General features: G+C 37.3%; 1 protein-coding gene across 1 annotated transcript in view; it reads right to left on the bottom strand.

The window, feature by feature from the left end:
* The window catches only part of LOC306846591 (serine/threonine-protein kinase N2-like), a 23,542-nt gene extending 1,793 nt beyond the window's left edge, over window positions 1-21,749 (bottom strand). Inside the window, exons 1-21 of the mRNA XM_079380058.1 lie at window positions 21,392-21,749; window positions 18,367-18,658; window positions 13,978-14,132; window positions 12,749-12,878; window positions 12,515-12,660; window positions 6,457-6,685; window positions 5,675-5,857; window positions 5,444-5,553; window positions 5,214-5,357; window positions 4,907-4,982; window positions 2,815-2,974; window positions 2,596-2,713; window positions 2,178-2,314; window positions 2,011-2,092; window positions 1,756-1,847; window positions 1,471-1,647; window positions 1,323-1,385; window positions 1,147-1,223; window positions 929-1,071; window positions 255-362; window positions 84-164 (exon numbers count right to left, since the gene is read on the bottom strand). Of these exons, the coding sequence (XP_079236184.1) occupies window positions 84-164; window positions 255-362; window positions 929-1,071; window positions 1,147-1,223; window positions 1,323-1,385; window positions 1,471-1,647; window positions 1,756-1,847; window positions 2,011-2,092; window positions 2,178-2,314; window positions 2,596-2,713; window positions 2,815-2,974; window positions 4,907-4,982; window positions 5,214-5,357; window positions 5,444-5,553; window positions 5,675-5,857; window positions 6,457-6,685; window positions 12,515-12,660; window positions 12,749-12,878; window positions 13,978-14,132; window positions 18,367-18,658; window positions 21,392-21,412 (2,724 nt within the window). The 5' untranslated portion in view covers window positions 21,413-21,749. The remainder of the gene's footprint in view (window positions 1-83; window positions 165-254; window positions 363-928; window positions 1,072-1,146; window positions 1,224-1,322; window positions 1,386-1,470; window positions 1,648-1,755; window positions 1,848-2,010; window positions 2,093-2,177; window positions 2,315-2,595; window positions 2,714-2,814; window positions 2,975-4,906; window positions 4,983-5,213; window positions 5,358-5,443; window positions 5,554-5,674; window positions 5,858-6,456; window positions 6,686-12,514; window positions 12,661-12,748; window positions 12,879-13,977; window positions 14,133-18,366; window positions 18,659-21,391) is intronic.

Raw genomic sequence — 21,749 nt, 5'->3', positions numbered from 1 at the left:
TATATTCAGAGAAAGAAAAAGGGGGAAAAAAATACAATGCTTGGAATAAATTGAGACATGCAGCCAGATGGTTCAGAAGTTACCCTGAAGAACAGATGTTTCTTCACATCCTCTGCGTCACGTTCACCAGCACCAAGTCGTCGCTCGGGATTCCTTCTTAATAACTGCGTGAAAGTGAAAGACATTAATAAGACTGATATTCATGTCTACACCTGGTAAATTCACACTGCTATAAAGCTGCTCTTAGTACAAACCCTTCTCATAATGGAGATGGCTTCTGTTGAGAGGAATCTTGGGTAGCGAACTTCGTCGTTCACAATGCTGTCGAACACCTCTTCTTCATCATCACCAGGAAATGGAGACTATGAAAACATGAATTCACTTACTTGTATAAAGTATTTTTAGTGTTACAAAAATACTGTCGCTTTCACACTTAATACATTTGCTTGTACGAATATGATTATCTTCTCGTCTAGGTTATGAGGTACACTCAAAAGTTTGAGGTCAGTTAAGATGTTTTTTTGTTGTTGTAAGAAATTAATACTTTTCATTCAGGAAGGACTTTTTTTGTAAGAAATTAATACTTTTATTCATTCTCAAATAAATGCTGTTCATCAAATAATCCTGAGAAAAATGTATCATGGTTTCCACTGTTAACTGTTTTAAACATTAATACAAATTTCTTAGACAGCAAATCAGCATATTAGAATGATTTCTGAAGGATCATGTGACACTGAAGACTGGGGTAAACAATTATTTCAAATTGCCAATTTTTTATGTTTTAATGTACTTTTAATTAAATAATTTAATTAAATGTAGCCTTGGTGATCATAAGAGACTTTAAAATAAAATACTGCCCCAAACTTTTAAGGTAGTGTATTTAGAGAGATGATGAGAAATGAATAAAACAATGTGGATGAGGTCTGACCTCCCCGACAAGCATCTCAAAGATAAGCACGCCGAGCCCCCACCAGTCCACCGCACGTGTGTAGGATGTTTCAGTTAACACCTCAGGAGCCAGAAATTCTGGAGTGCCACAGAAAGTGCTCGTTCTGTCTTGGTAACCCATTCCTAACACAGAAAAAGGCAGAATATTGGTCTCTGGGGCTTGTACAGCAGACAACACAACAACAAACATATCCTTACCTTCTTTGCAAAGGCCAAAGTCAGCAATCTTGACGAACCCCTCTGTGTCAAGCAGTAAGTTATCCAACTTCAGATCTCTGAGGAATACATTTATTAATCCTCAAATGAATTTCATGAAAAACAATGAATATTTGGGTCAAAAATTCAATAGTTAAGTACAGATTTTTTTCTAATACCTGTATACAATCTTGTGCTCGTGTAAAAACTGTAACCCCAGGACGACACAGGCTGCATAAAACCTGCAACAATCAACAACAACAGAACATGTAATGATGATAAAGCCTTGATTGCAATTACCTAAAAGCATGCTCTTGTGTCACTCACGTGGCCCGCGGCTCTGAAAACACATCGGCATGAATGTGCATCATTAAGTCTCCTCCTGCCGCATACTCCATCACAAAACACACATGCTCCTTGGTCTGGAAACATGCAAAAAGATTGACAAGGAACGGGTGCCGCATGCTGTTCACAGTCTCGAATATCCTCTTCTCACACATCAAACTGGGAGAATAGAAAAGAAGACAGGATAAAATAAGACCAAACAGCAGCTAGTAGCTGACAGGTGTTGCTCACAAATGATCGTATATAAAACAGAGAAGAACAATTTACCTTTCAACCTCATCACGGGCGACAATATCTCCCTTCTTAAGGGCCTTGATGGCAAACATTTCACCTGTAATACTGTACTCCGCTAATAACACCTAAAGGAAAAGGTGAAGTGACAGATGTAATGACAAGATTATGCGAGTGGTGTTTTCTGCTGGAAAAGTCACTGTCATTATTTTATGTAACTATGTACCATACTTTATCTAAATGTAAAAACACCACTAAAAAAGGAAACCGTAAGCATAAATAGCCTCATACCTTTCCAAAATGGCCACGGCCTAACACTGCAACACATTTAAAGTCTTTAAGACTAAAATGAAACTGTTCTTCCTCTTCGTCCCTACAACAACAAAAGTACTTTAGCAATGTCGAGTGTATATTTGCTAGTACAAGACAAACTATAAACAGAACTATAAATAGTTCACCTTATTCCTGTGTTCTTTTGGACAGTTATGAGCTGTAACGCTGACGGCTGAGTGTCATGTTCCACGACTTCTGCAAGCTCAGACTGAACAATGATGCTATTTCTGTCATTTCGGTAGCCAAATGAAGTCAAAGTGTCCTGTAAAAGAAGAAAATAAGCCTTTCAGCTGCCGCTGTTTATACAAGATGACACTGGAGAACTGTTATCGTTATGTTAATAAAGGTAACGGTGAAGGCATTTCCTTTTACTTTCAAATGCAAGGGGGCAGATGAGAGACTAAACATGAATTACATGTCCGCTTCAGATCTTTATCTTCAGAGTTTAAAGGAGTCGAACTGTGCTTTCAAGGAAACAGATGACATCAATACAGATGCCTAGACGGCTTATCTCTACAGCGACCACATGATATGTGATGTTACCTGATCTTGCTCTTTGTTGGGGATCTTGTCCTCAGGCAAGACTTCTCTTATATTAACAGGAGAGTAATGCTTTGGTGTAGCGTCTTTGTCAAAGTCCAGTTTTGTTACTATTGGGTCACTAGAGAGAACAGACAAATACAAACAGACACGTGAAAGCATTGCCTAATGACTAGTTTAACAAAGTAAGTGTGTTCATTATATTGTATGTTCATACTTTACCTCCTCAGAGCAGGGGTTCCTGGGTGACTGCTGTGTCCAGTCTCAGCTGCCAGCTCTGCTACTTGAGGACTAAATGAGTTATTGGGAGAGGGAATGGCCCTCCTCACCAGCCGGCCCCATGTACCGATGCTCATCTGAGGGGCCCGCAGGAACGGTTTCCCTGTAGACATGGGAGATGAGAAGAAACACATTTATCAGACCCCTATAAACCTCTTTACTTAGAAATCAGGGTAATATAAACAAAAAGCTACAATGGCAACAACATAAACTAAACCAAATGGTGTTTCACAAAGGAACGCTTTCAGAAGGTGCAGGTGCAGGTTTGGGACTGAAGCCCAGGTTTGTTGGCAGGTGGGAATAAATCACGGTTTTGCTTTAATACAAGCAGTATGCCTGTATTATGAAAAGGAATTTTATTTATAATTGGCCCATAATTAGTTTTTTGTGACACATTTAATATTTATTTTTAATAACTGCTCTTAAAAAACATTTTCTTTTTGAAATAAAACAGTTTAAATTTCTATGTAAACAAACTGTAACTTCCTCCCCAGCTTGCTATGAAATTTAAGATTTTGTTACATCACAAAAATAAATACAATAAAAACAGCCTGCCCAGTATTAGACCTAAACACAAACCCGTAGCCAGCCTACACTACAGTTAAAAGTTTAGGGTTTAAGAAATTAATACTTTGATTCAGCAAGGATGCATTAAATTGATCAAACCGACAGTAAAGAAATTAATAATGTTATCCACCTCTTTGCTAAAGAGCCTACTGCGGTTTAATTCATGGGAGGCTCTTCCAGTTTGGGGAAGTTCCACTAAAAAGACTGCAACAAATCATTTCAGATCACAAGGTTGTGCTACAAATAATCCTTATCTGTCCTTTTGACTGAATGGGCTGTAAATTATCATTCATTTCCTATTTTCAGAAGTCAGGAGAACAACGTTATGTTTGGTATATTAATGTGACGTGATACAGCAACATCTATAAAATAGCTCTTTTCAGCCCACTGCATTATTTTCCTAACTGATTATTTTCATGCTTCCGCTGTAAGTAAATGAAAAAATACAACATACACTGTGCATTTGTGATCTGTTCTCTTAATTTAATTTACGATATAAACCATGAATAATTTCCTGGAATGCACGAAGCATCTTTCATTTTTCTACTCAAATCCTCATGTCTCTTTCTAGGTTTGTTTTCACACGGATGCTGTAAAATGTCATTGTTACGAAATATAGACATATATTACTATAATGATATTTAACACGTACGTAATATTGCTGCAGATAGGAGGAGGATCTTTAGGACTTATTCATGTTGAAAGTGATTTGTTAATGCTTTTACACATAAATTTCCTTTTAATGATCGATGGTTGAAGGAAGTAAAATAATGTCACCTCATTGTACCCAGTTTTTGAAAATGCTTATTATAGCGTTCATAGAGTGAACCTTTTGCTGATTGTTTACAATGTAAACAGAAGTTACTCCCATAATTGAAGAAAAGCATCATGGGGCGTAGGAAAAAGGTGGATAAAAGATTTCGAATTCAAATAAATGCTGTTCTTTTGAACTTTCTATTCATCAAAGAATCCTGAAATTTTTTTTACATTTTACATTTATTAAGTATTACACTTTCCACCTAAATATTAAGCAGCACAAAAGTTCTCAACTCTAAAGACTGGGGTAACAGCTACTGAAAAACAGGAATAAGTTACATTTTAAAATATATTACAATAGAAAGTTTTACATTGTAATAATGTATTTTAAATTGTAATACTTCACAGTATTTCTGGTTTTGCTGTATGCTTGATCAAGCAAGTGCTCTGGTAAGCATAAGAGACTTTTATAAGGGGACAATTTGCATACTGTGCATATTACATGCAATTTGGGCGTTCAAATACAAATCTCGAATATGCACCACCAAAAAAGGCCACAATTTAATTCTATAGGTCTGGCAAATGGTCCTACAAAGCTATTTTTCAAGTGTTTTTTTGTTTTTGCTCAAGAAACCTTAACATGACCCTTTTGATGAATTGTCAAATTGCTAAATTTTCATAATACTCTACCGTGTTGAAGAAATACCCTCACCTTGTTGCTTTGAGAAGATCTTTTTCTGCCTTTGGAGTTTGGTTCTTCTCTCAATGACTGGATTAAAAAAGGTAACCTGTAACAAAAATGGCTTTTAGATCAAGCTCTGTAAACTAATCAAATTCCACTTCAGATCTACTAGGCTCAGTTTCTTTAGAGAAGCAAAGGTGGGAAAACCTGCCCGGGGGTTTCAGGGGCCACTGAGCGTGAGGAATTCCTCTTTGATTTTCTCACAGAGTTCCGGGCTGCTAATCAGAGGGCTCTTTGTGGGAATGTATTGATCGCTGAGACAATATTGTAAAGGTACCTCTGCAAACAGAGTCCCTTGTGGCTCAAGGTAAAGGCACATTCCGTGCCGCTGATTGTCCAGGAAGTCCTCCAGTCGCAGGAATTTCACCGCACAAAGGGACCGCCAGTCTCTCCAATACACAGAGATCTCCAGCTCACGAGACTGTGGTAAACAAACATTTGCCAAAGTATATATAAACAAGACCCATAAGTGTTTTATGCATAAATAAACATGTACACTGAGTTTACCCGGTCTAGCTCTAATGTAAACTTCTGGTCCCACGACTGATTACTGATAGGTTTCCAACTGGTCTGACCAACTACAGTGTTGTCAAGCTTCAGAACAGCACTAATTTCATCTGGAGACAAACAGAGACGCATACAGACATTAAGCTTCTCAACTGCTACAGCTTTGCTTTTTAATTGTAAAGTCAAATGAAAGGCTGATGAAAAGCCACTAAGCACTAAGAACTACTCAACTGGACAAGTCGTCATTTTTGGAGAGATTCCGAACGCTGGTTCCTCTGCGGTTCCCACGGCTCATGAAAGAGGAGCGCGTTTCACTGGGACTCCAACCGGGCAGCGGCACCGACGTGGCTTTAGACCGGCCAGGAACATTGTCTAACAGGTCCTGACATCCCATGAGCCGAACCTCTAATTTGCCTGTTTTAGTCAATGACAATCACCATTAAAATGCGCTGCCATTTGAAAGTGTGGGGTCAGTATGATTTTTTTTATGTTTTTGAAAGAAGCCTTATGCTCACGCAGGCTAAATTTATATGAAAAATGTATTGAAAACAGTAATATTGTGAAATATTATTGCAATTTAAAATAATGGTTTCTATTTTAATGCATCTCAACATGCAATGTATTCCTGTGATGGCAACGCTGAATTTTCAGCAGCCATTACTCCAGTCTTCAGTGTCACGTGATCCTTCAGAAACCATTTTAATATGCTGCTTTGATGCTCAAGATACATTTTTAATATGCTGAAAACAGTTGTGCTGCCTAATATTTTTCTGGAAACCATGACATTTTATTTCAGGATACTTTGGTGAACGTTTAAAAGAATAGCATTTATTTAAAAAAAAGAATCAATCTTTTGTAAGATTCTAAACGTCTTTTATGTCACCTCTGATCAATTTAATGCATTCTAGCTGAATATCTTTTTTTTATTTTTTATTTTACTGACCCCAGTTTACAGCTTCATATAACACTTTAATAACATTAAGGTAAATCTGAAGGTAATATGTGTTGCTCACCTGTGAGTGCAGCAGGTTTGGTGCTGTACTGGTTTTTAACAGTGCTGTTGTGATTCTGTGTGGATATGAAGCTCTGGCGAGGACTGAGGGCCGGAGAGGACATAAGAGATAACTCCTCCATGATCAGACTGCTCTTGGGATGGTTCTTCGGAAGCTCGTTGAGTCTCTGCTCCAGGGAATACTTCAACAAATCCAGCTTCTGACTGGACTCATTGAACCTGGCTTGGGCCTGGATTTCACAGAATTACAGCAGAAAAATTAAAGGCAGTTGGATGCATAGATATGAATCTAAAGGTGCAGTTTACTGTTGCTTGTCGAAATGTTGTGGGAGAAATCCAGTCATAGCAATCGGCGCAGTTTCAGTTTTTTCTTCTTGTACTCAAGTTGATCATGCAAATTCACAGTATTAATGAACAGAAAGCTGCTTGGTTTGTAAGTAACTTCTATGTAAGCTGTGCTTCATACATCGCTGCACGATTGACAGACTATGGACCTTTTCTGCATGCAAATATTCACTGAACTTTCCATAATGTGGCCACACCTTTACCTTGTAGATGCTAAACTGAAAAATGGCATTAACAGAACAATTCACCAACAATGAACTTTGTCATTATTAACTTGTCCACATGTTGAGTTTTTAAAAGCTTAGCTTAAATGTTTGCCATAATAGTGCTCATAAATGACTGTTGAGATATTCTCAATTGAAATGGAGTAGAGGCTTGGACCTGGAAACAGTATTCATTGTCACAACTTAAATATGTAAATTACAAAAAAAAAATGAATAAAAAACCCCCCTATATATTATTTGATTTTTATGTCATACAAGTAAGCAAGCTTACAAATTAAACTCAATTAATTTAATTTATTTCACACAAATAAGCTTATTAAATTAAATTGTAAGCTTTCTTATTTGTAAGTGTGAAATGTTATATGTCAACATTTTGAAGTGGATCTAAACCTTTCATCAAAGTCCTTGTCTTGTCTTGTCATATATACAGGTGCATCTCAGAAAATTAGAATATGGTGAAAAAGTAACAAATTCTCTTGTAACATTTCAAAAAGTTAAACTTTCATATATTTCAGATGCATTACAAGTAAAAAATAAATAAATTGTTTTAATTTTGATGATTAGAGCTTACAGCTCATGAAAGTAAAAAATCAGTATCTCAAAATATTAGAATATTTACATTTGAGTTTCAATAAATGACCATCCATACAGTATAAATTCTGGGTATCTCTTGTTCTTTGAAACCACAATAATAATTGCCAAGTCAGAACACTGCTGACTTGGCAATGGTCCAGAAGACTATCACTGATACGCTCCACAAAGAGAGTAAGTCACAGAGGGTCATTACTGAAAGGGGTGGCTGTTCAAGGAGTGCTGTATCAAAGCATATTAACCCTCTGGTTGTGTTCGGGTCAAATTCACCAGAAATTTTTTTTCTTTTTCCTGAAAATACTAGTTAACGTTATCGCATTGGACTCAAACTTACTGACTTTGCGCACATAGGGTACAAGTATTTCTCATAAATTTTTTTAGAATTTTCGTAATTTTTTGTGGGTTTTATTTCACCTAGTCACACTCGTTGTGTTCCCGGTCAAAAATGACCGGACTCCGAACAACTGCTTATAAATCTGTCATTATGCTATATTATCACTAAATATTGGATTCATTCTTTTTGTCAACTTGTTTTCTTTCATTTAGGACTGGTTTTGTGTTTCTATTTGCTTCTGATTAATCGTAGGCCTCATTTATCTGAGAGTAGGCACCTAATTTTTTGAGTGAAAAAAATATTTTTTATGAATAATTTTCACAATATTAAACAAAAAATTATAAAAATTTGCACTGTTTCTCACACTAGTGTACTTTAATGTTTAATCAGGAAGTTTGCTTTTAAATGCTTTTATTTTGTACAAAATTGCAAAAAGTCACACTCGTGGTGTTCCCGGTCAAAAATGACCGGACTCCAAACAACTGCTTATAAATCTGTCATTATGCTATATTATCACAAAATATTGGATTCAATCTTTTTGTCAACTTGTTTTCTTTCATTTAGGACTGGTTTTGTGTTTCTATTTGCATCCGATTAATCGTAGGCCTCATTTATCTGAAAGTAGGCACCTCATTTTTTGAGTGAAAAAAGCATTTTTTATGAATAATTTTCACAATATGAGAGAAAAAATTATGAAAATTTGCACTGTTTCTCACACTAGTGTACTTTAATGTTTAATCAAGAAGTTTGCTTTTAAATGCTTTTATTTTGTACAAAATTGCACAAAGTAACACTTGTCAAAAATTGCCGGCCATTGAAAGTGAATGGGGAAGAATGAAAGAAACAACTAGTGTTCAGGAGCATGTTGTGCTTGCAAACAAAGACCTTGGACCTTTGCATGTGTGGATGCATTTATACTCAAGCTATCACACACACACATGCGCACACACGCACGCGCACACACACACACACACACCCATCCATCCATGCATACAAACTATTTTATTACACCTATTTCATCCTACCCTGAACTGCATGCAATATCCTTTTATGAATAAAAAAGGATCTCTCTCTCTCTCTCTCTCTCTCTCTCTCTCTCACACACACACACACACACACATGCTCAGACTGCCTTGTCTTTAGCCTGCATTGACCTCAAAAATAATCTTTTCTTTCACCACATATTCTAGACTACGGAGCCCCTTAGAGCTCATGGTGGTGGAAAGATTTCGTGGTGGGTGAAAAAAATTTGGGGTGGGAGGAAAAAATATTTTTCAAATCTTTTGCGTTCTCTCGCAAAGATGTTTGCGTTCTCTCGCAAAACTTTGCGTTCTCTCGCAAAGATGCTTGCGTTCTCTCGCAAAGATGTTTGCGTTCTCTTGCAAAACTTTGTGTTCTCTCGCAAAGATGCTTGCGTTCTCTCGCAAAGATGCTTGCGTTCTCTCGCAAAGATGTTTGCGTTCTCTCGCAAAACTTTGTGTTCTCTCGCAAAGATGTTTGCGTTCTCTCGCAAAGATGTTTGCGTTCTCTCGCAAAGATGTTTGCGTTCTCTCGCAAAGATGTTTGCTTTCTCTCGCAAAACTTTGCGTTCTCTCGCAAAGATGTTTGCGTTCTCTCGCAAAACTTTGTGTTCTCTCGCAAAGATGTTTGCGTTCTCTCGCAAAAATGTTTGCGTTCTCTCGCAAAGATGTTTGCGTTCTCTCGCAAAACTTTGTGTTCTCTCGCAAAGATGCTTGCGTTCTCTCGCAAAGATGTTTGCGTTCTCTCGCAAAGATGTTTGCGTTCTCTCGCAAAACTGTGTTCTCTCGCAAAGATGTTTGCGTTCTCTCGCAAAGATGTTTGCTTTCTCTCGCAAAACTTTGCGTTCTCTCGCAAAGATGTTTGCTTTCTCTTGCAAAACTTTGCGTTCTCTTGCAAATATGTACGCAAAGTTTTGCGAGGGAACGCAAACATCTTTGCGAGAGAATGCAAAGTTTTGCGAGGGAACGCAAAAGATTTGAAAAATATTTTTTCCTCCCACCCCGATTTTTTTTCACCCACCCCGAAATCTTTCCACCACCATGAGCTCTAAGCGGCTCCGTACTAGACAAAACATTATGACAATATGTTTAGAGGCTTTCGTGTTCTCTCAGAGTAAACAAAAGTTTACAATTAAATGCTAGAGCATACAAATGCCTCACAGTGCCTTGCTTGTCATTTACACGAGGAAGAGACAACTGAAGAAGAATTTTACAGTGACGATGCATTGCAAGATATATTGGAAGATAAAAATATCACTGGACAAGCTGAAAACCTTGCAACAACTGAAAAGAAGCAATCTTCTGATTTTGAGGACCCAGCTGAAGTTGATGTAACGTTCTGGTCGAGGGATGGAAAAAAAAAGATTATTTTGAAGTCAATGCAGGCCAAAGACAAGGCAGTTTGAGCATTTGTGTGCATTGTGTGTGTGTGTGTGAGAGAGAGAGAGTTATAATATGAGATTCATAAAAGCATATTGCATACAGTTCAGGGTAGGATGAAATAGGTGTAATACAATAGTTTGTATGCATAGATGTGTGTGTGTGTGTGTGTGTGTGTGTGTGTGTGTGTGTGTGTGTGTGTGTGATAGCGTGAGTATACATGCACGCACTGGTCCAAGGCATTTATGTTTGCAAGCACAACATGCTCCTGAACACTAGTTGTTTCTTTCATTCTTCCCCATTCACTTTCAATGGCCGGCCATTTTTGACAAGTGTTACTTTGTGCAATTTTGTACAAAATAAAAGCATTTAAAAGCAAACTTCCTGATTAAACATTAAAGCACACTAGTGTGAGAAACAGTGCAAATTTTCATAATTTTTTCTCTCATATTGTGAAAATTATTCATAAAAAATAATTTTTTCACTCAAAAAATGAGGTACCTACTTTCAGATAAATGAGGCCTACGATTAATCGGATGCAAATAGAAACACAAAACCAGTCCTAAATGAAAGAAAACAAGTTGACAAAAAGATTGAATCCAATATTTTGTGATAATATAGCATATTGACAGATTTATAAGCAGTTGTTTGGAGTCCGGTCATTTTTGACCGGGAACACCACGAGTGTGACTTTTTGCAATTTTGTACAAAATAAAAGCATTTAAAAGCAAACTTCCTGATTAAACATTAAAGTACACTATTGTGAGAAATAGTGCAAATTTTTATAATTTTTTGTTTAATATTGTGAAAATTATTCATAAAAAAAATTTTTTTCACTCAAAAAATGAGGTACCTACTCTCGGATAAATGAGGCTTATGATTAATCAGAAGCAAATAGAAACACAAAACCAGTCCTAAATGAAAGAAAACAAGTTGACAAAAAGATTGAATCCAATATTTGGTGATAATATAGCATAATGACAGATTTATAAGCAGTTGTTTGGAGTCCGGTCATTTTTGACCGGGAACACCACGAGTGTGACTTTTTGCAATTTTGTACAAAATAAAAGCATTTAAAAGCAAACTTCCTGATTAAACAATAAAGCACACTAGTGTGAGAAACAGTGCAAATTTTCATAATTGTTTCTCTCATATTGTGAAAATTATTCATAAAAAATTATTTTTTCACTCAAAAAATTAGGTACCTACTTTCAGATAAATGAGGCCTACGATTAATCGGATGCAAATAGAAACACAAAACCAGTCCTAAATGAAAGAAAACAAGTTGACAAAAAGATTGAATCTAATATTTTGTGATAATATAGTATATTGACAGATTTATAAGCAGTTGTTCGGAGTCCGGTCATTTTTGACCGGGAACACCACGAGTGTGACTTTTTGCAATTTTGTACAAAATAAAAGCATTTAAAAGCAAACTTCCTGATTAAACATTAAAGTACACTAGTGTGAGAAACAGTGCAAAATTTTATATTTTTTTGTTTAATATTGTGAAAATTATTCATAAAAAATGCTTTTTTCACTCAAAAAATGAGGTACCTACTCTCGGATAAATGAGGCCTACGATTAAACAGAAGCAAATAGAAACACAAAACCAGTCCTAAATGAAAGAAAACAAGTTGACAAAAAGATTGAATCCAATATTTGGTGATAATATAGCATAATGACAGATTTATAAGCAGTTGTTTGGAGTCCGGTCATTTTTGACCGGTAACACAAAAGGCGTGACCGGAGTCCGAACACAACCAGAGGGTTAAATGCAAAGTTGACTAGAAGGAAGAAATTGGGTTCCAGAATTCCAGCAGGACTTTAGCACCTGCCCACAGTGCCAAAACCACTTCCAAGTGCTTTGCTGACCATGATATTACTGTGAAGTGTTTTACTTTACATGTAATGAATCTAAAATATTTCACTTTTTGAAATAAGTTACAAGAAAAAATGAACTTTCACCATATTCAAATTTTCTGATATGCACCTATATATATATATTATTTATTTATTTTTCATACACTGCTGGTGGTCTCTCTGGCCACCTTCTTTTCCAAGACTGCAAAGGTCAAAGGGTTAAAACTTAAAAATAGTGCTAAAGGTCAGATGCATCAACAAGGTCAGTTCAGAAGGTGATGATGACGGTACAGTTGAAAATACCTCTGAGTGAGCCCTCTTCTCAGCCAGTTTACCAGAGCCCAACAGCTTCATGACGTTCTTGGCCCCCTCGGCCACAGCGTACTCTATCCGTGTGTGATGGCAGAGCTCCTCCACCCGCAGGTCCAGTGGACTGATGATGGGTTTGGCTGCACCACAACACCACAGATATGTTTATTGGTTTGTGTTTGTTGAACTGTGAATGCTAATGCTGGAGGAACTACGTGTGAATGTTACCAATGACATCACTGTTGTCGAAGCTGAGCTCGCTGGTTTGGTTGGCTTTGAGAATCTGCATTCGGATGAACTCGATCTTGGTTTTGCTGTCTTGAAGCATCTGCTGAGCTGTTGCAAGCAGTTTTCTGTCCTGCAAGGTCAACATTAAATCGAGTAATGCAAAAACAAATACAGATTTTATGTGGTGACAGGAAATTTTCTTTCTGCTTCAGTTTTCATTATCTTTTTAAAAGTGTTTTTTTACTTCACTTTATATTATTAATGTAAAATATTTAACACTGGTAGCACTCTTGTGCAAGCTGGTCAAAGGCTAAACATATTCCAGGCACTGCTACCATGCCAAGAGTGTGTGAGAAGGAAAGGCTTCTGTTTACAAGTCATTTCCTGGATGACATCAGCCCTTGCTAATTTCCCATAGGGCTGCACCGTGTGTATGTGTTGCCAGAGGGGATAAGTTCATCACCAGCACCACTTCTATATGACTAAACCTCTCTCACAGGAGCTGCACTCATGTCATCGAAGTAAAGCAGTAGTACTGGTGCCTGTATTTCTATCCAAGTGAATTTAGATGTACTTTATGTGTGTTGGCAATTTTTGCTTACACATACACTACCATTCAAAAGTTTGGGGTCAGTAAGAATTTTAAGGATAGGAATAGCCTACATTTTTTCATCAAGTATGCAATTAATTATGGCAAAATTATGGATAAGTCATTTATAAAGTTCCAAAAGATGTTTATTTCAATACTGCTACTTTCTATTCAGCAAATAATCTTTAAAACATGTAACTTGGATTCCACAAAAATATTAAACTGTGCAACTGAAATGTTTCTTGGGCAGCAAATCAGCACATTAGAATGATTTCTGAAGGATCATGTGACACTGAAAACTGGAGTAATGGCTGCTGAAATGTAGCTTTGCCATCAAAGAATTAATTACATTTTAAAATATATTAAAATAGATGAGATATTTTAAAATGTAATCATATTTCACAGTTTTTACTATATTATTCATCAAATAATTGCAGCCTTGGTAAGCATAATAGGCTTCTTTCATAACCATTTACATTTTACTGACTCCAAACTTTTGACTGGTTCAGGGCCAAGATGGTTATATAGTGTTCTCTCATGTGCTTTGTAAACAACAGAACCTGGATTGTACATCACTGGTAAAAAGAAAAAAAAGCCTCAAGCGAAAGGAGTCATTAAATAAAACCAAATGGTACACTACCTTTGAGGAGCCATTTGAATACATCTGGATCATGTTCTCGGCCCCCTGTTTCACCTTCAATTCAATATCGTTCTGTTTTTTCAGGGCTGCTAGTCTGCTGCTGATAGTGCATGTTCGTGCTTCACTTTTAGGGCTGTCCAACGTAAGAGGGCAATCTGGGAAAAAAATGGCAGAAGTTAGTAGGATCCGAAGAGATTCTAAAGACAGACTTCCTGAAGCAATTTAGAATTAAGATAGTTCTCCAAAAATTATAATTTGTCATCATTTATTCACCATCATATCACTCAAACCTATATGAAGTAAAAGAGAATTTGAGAAATGTCTTTGTTTTTTGCCAATACAATCAAAGTCAATGCTCTCCAATGTTGTTTGGTTGCCAACTCATAACTTTAACTACTTCACAACACCAGTACCAACTAAATAATGTTTCTTTGGGTCAGAAGAGAGAGTTGAGTAGTCTGAGAGCAACAGAAATTTTATGCAGTTTTCTGTGGCCACTTCCAGATTTTTGGCTAAACCATAAAAAACAGGAAGGACGTTGCAACAAGACTACCTGATTCTTTGTGTGACCTTTGAGTAACATTAAGAGTCAAGCTTAGAAGCTGCCCTAATTCAAGTGAGAATATTTATGCTTTTGATTCATTTCAAACTATTTTTATTGGTTAAAAATCTGGCCATATGTTGTAAGCACGCTTATGAGGGTGTAAGTTTTGCAGTTTTCCAGGAATGTTTTTTGGTTGCTTTGATGAAGGACTGTGAAAATGAAAATTATTTCAATGAAGAACAGCACTACTTTTCATGTACAGACAAGTAAAAACTCCCCCATCTCTACAGATAAACGAAACCTGTTAGACTTCTGCTAATAACAAACAAAAACATCAGCTCTCACAAAGGCACTTTATGTGACTGCAGAGCTGTGTAATAAAAAAATATAGTGGTAGGCAAAACACACACAAAGAAACAGATGTTTTTGGTAGCATCTATGATTTAAACTTCAACAGCAATAATACAGCTGGTAAGGTCAATTCTTTAACATGAATCACTTTTCTCACGTCTCCTAGTTTTCAGTTAAATCAACATGTTCCATGTAATAAAAGGCTAAATAAATTGAAAAAGAAATCAATATTACTGCACTGACAAAGAAATAATCAGTCTATAATTATAATGGTATAATTATTTTAACAGTGAGAAACAGAATAATCCAGAAAAAGCATTTCCCATAGGGCTGCACCGTGTGTGTGTGTGTATGTGTTTGTTGCCACACATACACACACGGTGGATAAGTTCATCACCAGTACCACTCCTATGACCAAACCTCTCAAGCAAGTCACAGGAGCTGCACTCATGTCATCGAAGTAAAGCAGTAGTACTGGTGCCAGACGTTTCTTGTTGTTGGCCACCAGGTTTGCACACATCTCAGGAGATTTATTTCCACTCCTCTTTGCAGATCCTCTCCAAGTCATTAAGGTTTCGAGGCTGACGTTTGGGAACTTGAACTTTCAGCTCCCTCCACAGATTTTCTGTGGGATTAAGGTCTAAAGACTGGCTAGGCCACTCCAGGACCTTAATGTGCTTCTTCTTGAGCCACTCCTTTGTTGCCTTGGCCATATGTTTTGGGTCATTGTCATGCTGGAATACCCATCCACGACCCATTTTCAATGCCCTGGTTGGTTTCAATGCCCTGGCCCTGACGGTACATGGCCCCGTCCATCGTCCCTTTGATGCGGTGCAGTTGTCCTGTCCCCTTAGCAGAAAAACACCCCCAAAGCATAATGTTTCCACCTCAATGTCTGAAGGTGAGGATGGTGTTCTTGGGGTCATAGGCAGCATTCCTGAGAGTTGAGTTGATGCCAAAGAGCTTGATTTTGATCTTATCTGACCACAACACTTTCACCCAGCTCTCCTCTAAATCATTGGCAAACTTCAGACGGGCCTGTACATGTGCTTTCTTGAGCAAGTGGACCTTGCGGGCGCTGCAAGATTTCAGTCCTTCACAGCTTAGTGTGTTACCAATTGTTTTCTTGGTGACTATGGTCCCAGCTGCCTTGAGATCATTGACAAGATCCTCCCGTGTAGTTCTGGGCTGATTCCTCCCCGTTCTCATGATCATTGAAACTCCACGAGGTGAGATCTTGCATGGAGCCCCAGACCGAGGGAGATTGACAGTCATTTTGTGTTTCTTCCATTTGCGGATAATCGCACCAACTGTTGTCACCTTCTCACCAAGCTGCTTGGCGATGGTCTTGTAGCTTATTCCAGGCTTGCATAGGTCTACAATCTTCTCCCTGACATCCTTGGACAGCTCTTTGATTTTGGACATGGTGGTGAGTTTGGAATCTGATTGATTGATTGATTCTGTGGACAGGTTGTCTTTTACACCGGTAACAAACTGAGATTAGGAGCACATCCCTTTAAGAGAGTGCTCCTAATCTCAGCTCCTTACCTGTATAAAAGACACCCGGGAGCCAGAAATACTTATTTCACTCATTAAAATGCTAATCAATTTATAACTTATATATATATATATATATAAATATTACTGTTTTTTTTATCAAATAAATGCAGCCTGTGAGACTTGAGTTTAAGAGACTTCTTTTAAAACATTGAAAACAGTAGCGTATATTTTATATCATTAAATGAATGAAAATATTGAGATACAATTTTGATTATTGTTTATCAACCAGCCATATATCAGATTCAAATCGCACCAAACTCAAAATATAACATATCTCCACAAATGCGTTGATCTAAACAAAACTGCTGCCATAGACAACACGCACAAGAGTATGAACACCTCTCTTCTTGATGATTTACCCCATTACAAAACCTCTTCAAGGTTGTTGAGCTTCAGAGTGGAAGCCAAAAGGTCGTCTGTGATAAATAAATCTTCACAAAGCACCTTAGTCTGGAAGCACATGCTAATGAAGAACAAGTGTTTTTTGTTCAGCACCTGCCTCCTGAGTCACATCATTACGCAAGGCATAAATACAGATGCCTCTGTTGTGGTTATTATAAACAAAGTCCGCAGGTTAAGGAATAACGCACCCACACAGTAGGTATTACAATGAGACTTTAGAGGTGCTTAAAAGTAGATTAAAGCCTTATAACATACTGGTCTAACTATATATGTCATACTTATTTGCTATACACAAATACAAACGTGTGTCTGTGTAATGGATGTAATAAGAGCTGATCAGCAGCGAGTGGAACAGCCTGACCAGTTCCACTGTCTGGACTCCCAACCAGACCTGCGCAACTATGACTTCACCAGCGAGGCAGGGGCACTGGAGCGCTGTTGTCTTCCAGTGGCATCTGCTGATTTCTGCTTAGCCGACACAGACTGAGGAGGTCAACACAGAGGTGTGACAAGCGGAGACATTCCTCTTGCGCTGAGTCACCAAACAAAAGCCCCTTCTCATCAGATAATTTCCATGCCAGGCTACATCTTGTCGCGTATAAGGATGTGGTTAGTAGGGTGAGAGATCTGATGAAGCTTCTGGCAGATATCCTCACAACTAAATATTATAGTCCAGAACTGCTACACCTGTAGTGTGTTACTGTCTAGGTTCACATATCTCACATGTAAAAGCAATTTATCTTCAAAACAATCAAAAAGTGATTCTTGGACACCGTGGAGAAGCACGTTATATAAAAATAGCAAGGCTCAAATGAAAGGATGACCCACAGGAAACTGCAAGAATGATTTGTAAAGTCTTGGCAGCATCAGTAAGAATGGGTGAAAATGTATGTATGATAAGTATGTAAGATGCAGCACCTTCATAATGAGAAACTGTATTAGACTTATTTTATATATAACATATATATATATATATATATATATATATATATATATATATTTGAAGTCTAATACAGTTTTCTCAGTTGTTACCAACACGTATGGTCTTATGCTCACCAAGGCTGCATTTATTTGATCACTAATATAGTAAAAACAGCAATATTGTGAAATATTATTATAATTTAAACAGTTTTCTGTTTATATACATCTTAAAATTAATTCAAAGTCAAAGCTGAATTTTCATCAGCAATTACTCCAGTCTTTAGTGTCACACAATCCTTCAGAAATCACTCTAATTTGCTGCTCAAAAACATTTATCATTATTATCAATGTTGAAAGTTTGTGCTGCTTAATAGTTTTGTAGAAACCATGATAACTTTTTTGGACTCTTCAAAGCATTTATTTCAAATAGAAATCTTTTATAACTTTAGAAATGTCTTTACTGTCACTTTATGCATCCTTGTTGAATAAAAGTATAATTTTTTTTTTAAATATATCTTCCTGACCTCACACTTTTAGATGGTAGTATGTGTGTACAAATATTGATGACACTACAGATGGTTAAAGTTTACTTATGAGAGCTTTGCTCATACCTAAGAGAAGATCCTCTGGATCCTTCACCACAATATGAGCGTTGAGCTCCTGCAGCTCTTGATGCAGCTCCTCTAACTTCTTGTTGGATTTCTTGAGCATATTATCAACATATGCCAGTCTCTTTTTTTCTGTGGTGACCTTTCTAAGGTTCTCCACCCCTTCTTTGATCTTCAGCTCTTTGCGGATCTCCCTCTTGATCTGCTCCTTGATTTCGTCTAGTTTCTGCTGCACCATGGTATCAGACAGGTCAAGGTTGTGCCCCAGGCCCAGCCGGTCCGAAACCATGTGAGCCTGTACAAAATAAACATATATTAACATTTTTATGTCAATATCCTTACCTTAGTCTTTTAAAACAATTTCAAAGACTCCCGTAGGTCTTTTTTCCATGCAAAAAATAAGATTCTTAGTAAACACCTGAAGGAAATTCCCTCCCAAAGAATAATTGTCACCAGTATCATGATTCATGATATATTGCATTCACATCTCCTAGCGCACCCTGCGCACAAACCCCTAAGCATGAACAAAAACACACAGAGACACACATAAAGAAGCACAGTATCACTGACATCAGCAGGGAGGATAACTGGTCTGAGTGGGTGAGCCAAATCCTGCTTAGCCCAGCTCTTCATGAGCTCACTGACAACATGTAAGAGAACTGACATGGCTCCTCTAATCTTCCTCCAGGGGAAAGTGGAGCCATAAATAAAGCTTAAAACAAAACTTTCAGCAGAATGTGCTCATTCAGGTCTAAAGGAGGGTGAAGGTGAGCTTCGTCAAGCATGCACAGACAATAAACAAAATATATCTGAATCCATAATGGTCATATTGTTCAAATACATCAAATATTAAAAATGGAGATGCACTGATAATTTTACTCTGGGAGATACCAATAAGATATCAACTGATACACGGCTGATGTTAAATTTTAAAATTATTTTGTCTAAATGAAAAAAGAAAACACTAACAACTAAAATCAGTCATTTCAATGCTACAAGTGAGGCATTACAGCAATATAACGCATAGCATGAAGAATATAGTTATTTTGACACTTGCTGACAATTTACATTTAACAGTGTGTTTTTATAGATTAACTTTGAGTAAGCATTAGATAACAGCAGAGGTAATCTAAATGACCATGTACATTTAAAGGGGATGTTTTCCAATTTCAAACCAGCTTTGTATTGTTACAATGTCTGTAGTGAAAGTAAGTTCACAGTGTGTATTATTTTTCCATTCTACCAGGACCAAGTTATGCCCTTATATCTGCCAGCAAAAATTACGCCAGATGACGTAAATCGATTTTAAAAAATGTCTTTTTACTGAACAGACTGCCAACTTTTTATTAAAACCCCATCTTGCCAACGGTGAATTACACCTTTAAATATCCAATATTGACAGATACAGATAAATTGAAATACTTCCGATGTTTGTGTATAATTGATATGTTAGTGATATATTGTGCATTCTTAATTCAAAATATAAAGCTGAAAATATCCATCTTCATCCATGACTTTGAAATCTCACTGTCTGCAGAAAGAAATAAAACAAATAATAAAGAGCTGACATACATGTTTTGACACTCTGAGTCTGCTTGCATGTACAGCACTGACTCATGGGTCAACTGAAGGTCATGGAAAAGCAACTGTCCTACATTTTAGGAGCCAGCTGTACCTTATCTCTTCCTCACTTGTGCCGCTACACTCAGGTGAAACACACACAAAACCAATATCAAAACATCACAATCTGTGGGACAAAAAATGCTCCATTATAATACTCGAACTGATGAGGGTTAAAATCTCCCTTCATACAGTCCTGAAGAGCATTTTAACCAACAACAGTGTCTCCAGACCTCTCATTCACCACATAAAAACTAATTATGCAGCAGTGTCTCGTCCACTTTCCATAATAGCTACCATTGGACTTATCAGTTATGAGAAAAAGGCTGACAAAACATGTTTCAGTAACAACAGTATCATTTCCAGTTTACAAAAACTGAGAAAAACACAACAGATTCCTGGTTGTAATTTGAACGCACTGGCAAAATGACACCTGACAGCACAAATGCTCAGAAATGGTGTCACTGTGAATAACAGAAAAAGTAAAAATGGGTGGACTCAAATAAATATTATAGTAAATATAGTATTATAGTAAAAGGCTTAATCTAGAAGTCGCTTTCCAAAATAATTCATTTTAATGAAGTAAAGTTATAATGCCTGACACCTTTTTGCAGTTACTGACCATCATCAATTTAGCAAAAACCTAATTTCGATGTTTAAGACATCTTAAAAGCAGATAAACGTTTTAAAAAATAATAGTTTATATATAAATTGTTTTGTTTGTAAGTTTACTTTAACCAACAAACCACTCAGGTTATTAAAAGACAATTTACACTATCTTGATAACTAGTTTCAAAGTGTTAGAAACAAGACTGCAGTTCAGCACTGAACAAAAAGACAAGCCCAAAATCATTTGTTGAAAAACACAAACATAAACCATTAGAACAGAAGTTAATTCTAAAATTCACAGTATAGTAAACTTTACTATACTACATCTCACAGTAGGGATACTGTGGTAATACCACAATAGAGGCAGTGGACTTACTTAACGATTGTCCATTAGCTTTATTTAAATCTGTTTTAGTTTACCTCTTCAACCAGTTTTGCTGTCTAGGTAGGCAGCTCACTGGGTTTTGAGACACAGCCAGTGTGTACAATTGCAATACATCACAACTCCGTGTTTCCACTAGGCAACATGGCATAAAATCTAAATACAACTTTATGTGGAGACGCTAATATGACTGTACGGGGGAAATACAAGCTCTAAAGCGTTTTCGGGCCACATTCCCCGTTTTCCCGTGTCATGAGCTCCTCGGTGGAGGGAGCAGCTCGTCCCAAAGAAAGAAAAGTAGTGGTTTGAAAGTGCGCGAGAGAGCTGCGCATACTATGCTTTTAAAGCGTAAAAGTCAACGTGCACACTTTAAGATTCTTTACATCTGTATTGTATGAAATAAAAAACTTTTCCTACCTGCATGGGATCGGCGGCCATCTTGGTTGTGAACTGTTTTTTTTTTTTTTTTTATCAAACTCTGGGGAAGGGGAGGTGAGTCACTCCCAAAATCCAAGCCTGTTATGTTTCCGTCTCAAGCGAAAAGCGCTTTATTTGGGATACGATCCATAGTATGGCCGGGATACGGAGGGAGTCCCATTGTTGAGCTGTCGGTTTGTTGTAAACGCAATGGTTTAGACCCGGGCTCAGAGCGAGATCCGCGCTTTTGGGGTGAAAACAGAGCTGTGCTCTGCTGCTAATATCGGAACAAGGGGAGGCGGGTGGCAGAGCGACCCAAGTGCAAGTTTCTGTTCCCGCACCCAGTTCAGCCTCGATC

The sequence above is a fragment of the Barbus barbus genome, assembly GCF_936440315.1.
Source record: "Barbus barbus genome assembly, chromosome: 26".
NCBI classification, from domain to species: domain Eukaryota; kingdom Metazoa; phylum Chordata; class Actinopteri; order Cypriniformes; family Cyprinidae; genus Barbus; species Barbus barbus.
Note: the sequence above shows the minus strand (reverse complement) of the source record. Positions and strands in the feature narration are given on the sequence as shown.